The 8,524-nt window shown below is 36.7% G+C and overlaps 1 protein-coding gene across 1 annotated transcript in view; it reads left to right on the plus strand.

Moving 5' to 3' along the window:
- LOC103260831 (C-myc promoter-binding protein) overlaps nt 1–8,524 on the plus strand; it is an 80,922-nt gene that overhangs the window by 40,707 nt on the left and 31,691 nt on the right. The window contains exons 9-12 of the mRNA XM_021712558.1: nt 2,923–2,989; nt 4,245–4,303; nt 7,128–7,272; nt 7,553–7,728. Coding sequence (XP_021568233.1) covers nt 2,923–2,989; nt 4,245–4,303; nt 7,128–7,272; nt 7,553–7,728 — 447 coding nt within the window. The remainder of the gene's footprint in view (nt 1–2,922; nt 2,990–4,244; nt 4,304–7,127; nt 7,273–7,552; nt 7,729–8,524) is intronic.

Below are 8,524 nucleotides of genomic sequence, written 5' to 3' on the forward strand. Positions count from 1 at the left end.
AGTATATATATATATATATATATATATATATATATATATATATATATATTTAATTTATTTTTTCTTATTTAAAATTCTTTATTTTAAAAATTTGTAATTGACATAATCGTGTATATTTATGGGGTACAGTGTGATGTTTCAGTGCATATATATATAGTATAGTGATCAAATCAATATAATTACCGTATCGATTTCTTTTAAATATTTATTACTTCTTTGTAGTAGTGACATTCAGAGTCTTTTCTTCTAGATCTCTTAAGTACACACTACATTGTTATTAGCTACAGTTAGCCTACTGTGTGGTAGAGCACCAGAACTTACTCCTGTGACTGTGATTTTCTACCTGTTTACCAACTTCTCATGGCCCTTCCTTCCTTCTTTCCTCCTCAGCCTCTGGTAACCACTGTTCTGTTCTCTGCTTCTATGAGATCAGCTTTCTTAGCGTCCACACAAGAGAGATCATGTGGTGCTTGTCTTTCTTTGCCTGGCTTGTTTCATTTAACACAGTGTCCTCTAGGTTCATCCATGTTGCCACAAGTGACCAGATTTCATTCTCTTTTATGGCAAAATTGTGTTTCATTGTGTGTATATACACCACATTTTCTTTATCCATTCATTTGTAGAGGGCGTTTAGATTGTCTTCACATCTTGGCTGTTCTGAATAATTATGGGTGTGCAGCTGTCTCTGTCATACTGATTTCATTTTCTTTGGAGATATACCCAGTAATGGAGTTGCTGGATCAATTCATTGTTAAAATAACAAACCCATTACATGTTAATATAAATATATTTTTTGAAAAATAGCTTTTCTAAAACAAAAAAAGTTTATAGTAAGAAGAATGGCATTGTTTTTTTAGATTTTTGCAAATCTCTAATGTCTGGTTTAATTGGACATAGCTGGTTCCCATATATGGTTCTGCATTCAATCTGTTCCAGTATGTGAAGAAAATCTGGCCTCATTCAACTATGTAGGTGGGAAAGGGAGGAATTCTGAATAGTCTTTTTAGAAAATTGTGAATGTTCTTTTTTTGACACTGCACCAAAGCTTGACAGGTGGTAGTTTCTTACAAGTTATTTGCAGTGTGGAATCTGAAACTTTTGCAATGGACTTTCTTTGTCAGTTCCGTTGAAATCTGTGGGTGAAACTTTTACTTATGCATGATTTTGTAGCTTTGTGCATTGGTCATTTGAAAAATACTCATTCACTGAGTTAAATACATCTTTCAAATGTAGACACAGTTACACAGTTACTTGTCAGTATAAAAAATCAAGCTTGTTAATATCACCACCTGTCTTTTCAGAAAAGTTGTGAGTATTAAGGAGCTGTCAAGCTCATGGTAGCAAAATTCTGATTTTTACTTGAAAATTTGGATTTAATTATTGGCAACAAGTGCTGTTGGTTATTTTTCTGAAAACAACAGGCTAATTTTTTTCATTTTATATAGAAAATATCTGTCTCAGATTAAGCGATGCATGTCTAAGTATGCACAGCTGATACAGTGAAACTTAGGCTCATTAAATCAGTTTTAAATTAAAAAAAAGAAAATATCTGCTGAATACTCAACACTGGATCCCATCATGTCTGATGACATTTGTCAGTCATTTTTTTCAAACAAAAATTTTATTCTGAAAAAGTAAAAAACTGTGAATTCACTCACACCTCAGTTACCCAAGTGCATTTCTACAATGAGGAAATGTTCTTCTTTATATGGTGAAGTGCTTCATGCAGACATCCTGTTTATCACACAGAATATTTTAAAATGCACACTGCAGAGTCAAAATTTGATAAAATTAATACTGTTTACTGGCTGGGCACCCAGCACTTAGGAGGCTGAAATGGGAGATTCACTTGTAGCCAGGAGTTCAAGACCACCCTGAATAACATAGTGAGACTCTCCCCCCAGGCACATCCCTACCAAAAAACAAAATTCCTGCTTTGTCAAAGGCATTCTTAAGTGAAATGGACATTCTTTTACTGAGTGTATAGTAGTAAAGAACACAACAACACTAGTACCTTGAAAAGAGCAAATGGTATCTCAGTGTTATTTGAAAACACTTTAGACCTCCTGACCCTCCCTGAATGGATCTTGAAGGCCTCACACTTGGCTTCTATTGTTCTCATGCTTTGTAACCCAAGGATTGGTGAACACCTTAGTGCTAGCAGTGGGTAGCTTCCTGCCTTTTCTATATTTCCCATCATGTCTGATGGCATCTTATACACAGTAAACAGTTACAACATGTTTTTAAATTAATATGTTTTTCGTCTGGTATCCTCTATTCAGTTGAAATTATCTCAATTCTGAGACCAAATTGATTTTGAGATAATGTTTTTAAAAATTTAGAAATAAAATAGCTTATTCCTTAAAAAAAATAATAGTTTTTAAGTATGGTTGCCTTTTTTCTGCTCCATAGTGTTTAAAACAAGACCCATTGATCTAGCTTTTTATCCATTTTATTCTGGGAAAAAAATTACACAATCAGTAACTGTATGCAATTGTATACAAGTATACTGTTCACCTTTTGGAAGCAATTAAACTCTCATTTTTCTGGAGCACCTTAAATAGTTGTTTTACTTATAAATATGAGCAGTTGACTTAATATATTATTAATATAAGGATTAGCGCCTTTGGTGACATGTTGTATTATCTACCTAGGGAAAGGTAAAAACCAAACCGATTTTTGAGACAGTGATACACAAGCATTGTTGAATGTGAACAGCTATTAATGTGAAAAGTTACTGGATTTAGATAGAAAAAACTTTAATGGGACGATGATTTTTGTTTATTTGATCATTTGTTTTCATGGTATTAGGAACTTCCGTATTATAGGTTTTTGACTCAACTTGAACTTGTGATGACATGTTGACCCTTATAGCATGTGGTAGTCATGTTGTAATCACTGGCATTTTTGTTTGTTTTCAAGGCATATTTCTCATTTTATGCATAAAGTTCCTTTTCCATCTCCTCAGAGACCACGGATTTTGGTTCAGGTAAGGTTTTTCTTATATGGGGACCCTATGAATTATTATTTGCTCTGTCAAAATGTAGCATAAGAATAACAATTTTGAATGGGGGGGGAAATCGATGAGATTTAAAGAGAGCCAGACGTTATTCCATGTTGGAGTTTTGGGCCCTTTATATTTGATTAACTCCCAGACATGTCCTGTTTTGCCCTTAGAGAATGGATTGAAGAGTTAAAGAAGTAAATTAAAGTAGACATTTCCAACACACAGAAAGAGACTTTTTCCCCTAAATTTTTTCTAGGTATTTCAAAGTTTGTGCCTTTGGCAATCATTTAGTAAGTTAAATGTGTTAGAATTGATATAACGAGGCTAGGGGATTGCTTGAGGCCAGGAGTTTGAGACCAGCCTGGGCAACATAGTGACCCCTGTTCTAAAAAAATCAAAATTAGCTGGGTGTGGTGGTATACACTGATCACTTGATCCCAGGAGGTTGTGGCTGCAATGATCTATGATTGTACTACTGCACTCCAGCCTAGGTGACAAAGTGAAACCCTGTCTCAAAAAAAAAAAGAATAGATATAAGGAACAGCTGTGTGTGCATATATTTGAAAATATAGATAAAAGCAGCGGCATTATTATATTGATACAAGTAAAATATCTAGGGAAATCTCATTTTAATAAGCTGTATAATCAGTGTGAACATCCACATGTCATCTCCGCCTTGTATCCTGATATTTAGTGCCTTAAGATATATAAACAGTCAGTTTGAATACACACAAAAGTTGGTTTTTGTGGAAATTTGCCATCCTTTTTGTCTTTGGACCATAGCCTCAGCGTTTAGTCTCTATAGGCCATATGGTCTCCACCAGCACTCGGCTCTGCTCTGATGGTGCGGAGCAGCTTGAGTACTCGCGAGCATGGCTGGCTGAGGCAAGAGAAGCAGGCAGCCTGTGGACTTGCCTGCAGGCCCGAGGTGTGCTGACCCTATTTCATGTATTAAATGAATAACTTAGTCTTTCAGTATGAGCTTGTTGAAAGGGCATCTAGGAAGCACTTGGGGACAGAAGGACAGAGCTAGGTTCACAGTAAAATACTCTCATGGTGGGGTCAGGAGGGTCAGGAACTACTTTCAGGGCTCTGAGAGTGACATGAACTACGCTTCATCTGTAAACCAGCCTAGTGAAGCTTCAGGCCTCATCGTTGCTCCATGCCTTTGGTTAACAAGCAGTGGTGTCTTACAGTTCATCTTTATGTTCCAAATACTTTATTTTAAATCTTCCAGTTATCACCACATGATAATCTGATTCTCAGCCAGCCTGTTTCTTCACCTCTTCCACTAAGGCAAGTAAAACTTCATTTCTATTTATGTTTCTCTAAATACAGTGTGAGCTAAATTAACATTCAAATATTTTTTCTTTCCTAAGATTTCAAATGTTGATGGAAATACTTCTCATTTAACTGTTTCTTATCTAAATTTCTTTTACTTAATATGTGTGTTACAGTTTTCGAAGAAAATGATAAACTTTTACAATAGGGTTTGGTATTTTGTGTGTACATTTATTATCATTAAGTACTTACTGTTGAATAAGTGGGTGTGTACACATGTGTAGATTATGAGGACAATTATTTTTAGTTTTAATTATCCTCTGATTAGTATTCAAATGCAGTTAATTTTTATTTTAAAATTGCAGTTATGTTTAAATTTAACCCCAAATTAAAAAGTTATAATTATTAAACTGTCTAATAGAGCATTGTATTGCATTGCCTTAAGAGTCCAGAGAGATTATGATGTATGTTTTCTCTACAGTATCATTTTTTTTTTTTTTTTTTGAGTTGGAGTCTCACTCAGTCGCCTAGACTAGAGTGCAGCTCCCGGCCACCACAGCCTCAACCTGCTAGGCTCTGGTGATCCTTCCGCCTCAGCCTTCCAAGTAGCTGGAACTACAGGTGTGCACCACTACATATGGCAAATTTTTTTGATGTATTGTAGAGATGAGGTCTCGCCAAGTTGCCCGGGCGGGTCTCGAACCCGCAGGCTCAGGAAATTCACTCACCTCAGCCTCCCAAGTGCGGGATTACAGACTGAGCCACCGAGCCAGGCCCAGTATCATTTCTTGAAAGCCAACTATCTATGTCATTTTTCTGTTACAGAAATAATTACAATGTAATTAAGTTATTATGTAGTAACATACCTAAGAGACCAGGTGCCGTCTTTGACATTAATTTTATAAGAATTGCAGATTATTTCCTCATGAACTCTCAGCCCAGTGTAGCCAGTGTTTTCTTAGCCTTTGAGCAGAAAACAAATTAGAAATATTGACTGGGCTTTGGTTAATCTGGAATCATTTATACATTAAATATTATGTATAAATGATTCCAGCTTAACCAAAGGACTATTTTGGGGTAATAGAATACCATACAGTTCACCCAGTTAACATGTACAGTTCAGGAGATGCATTCACAGAGTTCTGCACCTTCACTATGATGGATTTAGAACACTTTCCTTAATCCCCTTCATCCCTTTAGTCCTAACACGTACACCACCCTTTCCAGCCCTAGGCGGCCACTTATCTACGTTCCATCTCTATAGATTTGCCTGTTCTGGACATTTCATCTAAATGGAATCATACAATGTATAGTCTTCCTCCTTTCACTTAGATTAATGTTTTCAAGGTCTATCCATTTACACCATGTATTAATACTTTACTTCTTTTTATTATCAAAGAACATTTAATTGTATGGCTATGCTACATTTTATTTATTTATCAATTGATGGACATTTGGGATGTTCTACATTTAGGCTATTATTAATAATGCCACCGAGAGCATACACATCTTGTTTGTAGACATATGCTTTCATTTCTCAAGAGATTTTGTTGTTAATTTTGGCTTATTAAAAAAAATTAATCCAGTGAAACCAGTTATTTAGCATTATGTAAACAAAATACCAGTTGACTTACGAACTAACTTACTTTATCAATCCAGCATTTTGTTACTACATAGAAGGTTTAAGTTTATTGTCTTGGTTATTAACTTGCTTTGTATGTGTATCTCATTATGTTATAGCTCCTGGTTTTTTTTATTATTGTTATCATTATGATGGTAATACTGTAAACCCAGGTTTTATTTTTATTTGTTTTTTGATTTGGAGTCTTACTCAGTCCCCCAGGCTGGAGTGCAGTGGCATGCTCATAGCCATTGCAGCCTCAACTTGCTGGGCTCAGGTGATCCTTCCACCTCAGCTTTTCAAGTAGCTGGGACTACAGGTGCATGCCACCACACCTAGCTAATTTTTTTTTTAATTGTAGAGATGAGCTCTCGCCAAGTTGCCCAGGCTGGTCTTGAACCCCTGGGATTAGGCAGTCCTCTCGCCTCCACCTCCCAAAGTGCTGAGATTATAGGCATGATCCACCGCGCCTGACAAACTCAGGGTTTAATACATGCATTTACCTTAAAGGAAGTGAAGCTGTAAGTCATATAGTTATTCTGATAATTATAGTGGAAGATGTATACCGTGTTCAAAAACTTCCATTTAAGGAGTTGCTTTCAACCAAAGCATCCTTTTTTATAAGTTGAATTATTTATGTAGTTGTTGTCTACATGGCAGATCTTTTTATATAAAATGAAACAGATGCCTTTCATTTTCTGTATTGGGTACTGTGCAGAAGGACGATTTTGCTCCTAGAACTGCATTGTTTTCTTTTTTTTGAGTTGGAGTCTCACTTCGTGACCCAGGCTGGAGTACAGTGTCACAGTCACAGCTACCCCAGTGTCGACCTGCTAGGCTCCAGTGATCCTTCCGCCTCAACCTTCCAAATAACTGCAACTACAAGCGCACGCTACCACATCCAGCTAATTTTTTTATTTATTGTAGAGATGAGTTCTCACCAAATTGCCCAGGCTGTTCTCACCTCAGCCTCCCAAAGTGCTGGGATTACAGGATTGAGCCACTGCATCAGGCCTTGCATTCTTTTCATAGTATGTTTGTGATGCTGTGTTTTCTCTGTATAAAAGTAGTTAAAAAAAAAAAAAAAAAGAGTAGTCACACTTGAAGTGAGTATGTAATGCAAATCATATCCTAACATGGACTTTCTTCCATGATTTTAGGTAATAAGATGTTTGGATCTTTATTCTTTAAATTTTATACCTTTGTTTGCATTGACAGTGGTGGTAAGTTTTCAACACTACTTCAGAATTTAGGCCCTGAAAATGCCGTGACACTACTGGTATTTGCAGTAACAGAACATAAAATTCTCATCCATTCCTTACGGCCTTCCGTGCTTACTAGTGTGACAGAAGCATTAGTGTCTGTGAGTATCAGTTTTTTATTGGCAATCAATTTAGTTTAAAATTAATTTATTCATACAATTTAAAGCTATTTAAATGCTTAACTAAAATTCAGAGAGTAATGAAATTGCATTTCGTGAAAGCAGTTTTGATTACTGACCACTAACTCTAGTTATACTTATTGAATTCATTATTAAGCACTAGACTTTAGGGAATACTTAAAAGACAGTTTGTGTGTGTGTGCTAATAAATTATCCTCAGTGTCAGAAGGCTAAATGCTTTCCTACCTCTTGCTTGTCCAAGATGATCTTCCCTTTCCACTGGCCATGCCCGTATGTCCCTCTCTGCCCGCTGGCACTGGCAGATGTCTTGAGCGCACCTTGTCCATTCATCGTGGGAATTGATTCGCGATACTTTGATCTCTATGATCCTCCACCAGATGTCAGTTGTGTTGACCTAGATACCAACACGATTTCTCAGTAAGTGCATTTGGCGATTCTACATCTAATAATGCACAACTTTGTGGTATATGTATGTAATTGTATATTTTATGATTGCCAAGTGGCATTATTTTGAGATATGTGTATATTTTTTGTATTTTGGGTTGCTACCATCTTTGAATCAACCCTTATGCTTCAATGGAGTAGATTTAGGAAGATTTTATTGGAAAGAATATACCTTTAATCCTGAGGCTTTCAATATTTAAGTAACATTTTGTAATCATACACTTGCTTAGAAGTTTAGCAGAAGGGACCTTGAGGTTAAAAACAGAAGAAATTGGCTGGTTGTGGTGGTTTATGCCCCTACTCCCAGCACTTTAGGAGGCTGAGGTAGGAGGAGCACTTGAGGCCAGGAGTTTGAGACCACCCTGGGCAACATATCAGGATCCCATCTCTAAAAATAAAATAAAAATTTTTTTTTTTTTTTTTTTGAGTTGGAGTCTCACTCTGTTGCCCAGGCTGGAGTGAAGTGGCACGCTCACGGCCACCACAGCCTTTACCTGCTGGGCTTAAGTGATCCTTCCTCCTCAACCTTCCATGTAGCTGGACTACAGGCGTGAACCACCATACCTACCCAATTTTTTTATTTATTGTAGAGATGATGTCTTCCCAAGTTGCCCAAGCTGGTCTTGAGCCCCTGGGCTCAGGCAATCCTCTCACCTCAGCCTCCCAAAGTGTTGGGGTTATGGGTGTGAGCCACCGTACCCAGTATAAAATAAAAACTTTTTTTTTTTAGTTGGAGTCTCACTCTAACACCCAGACTGGAGTGCAGTGG

Source organism: Carlito syrichta, unplaced genomic scaffold (assembly GCF_000164805.1).
Source record: "Carlito syrichta isolate Samal-C Ts95f unplaced genomic scaffold, Tarsius_syrichta-2.0.1 Scaffold303358, whole genome shotgun sequence".
Classification (NCBI taxonomy): domain Eukaryota; kingdom Metazoa; phylum Chordata; class Mammalia; order Primates; family Tarsiidae; genus Carlito; species Carlito syrichta.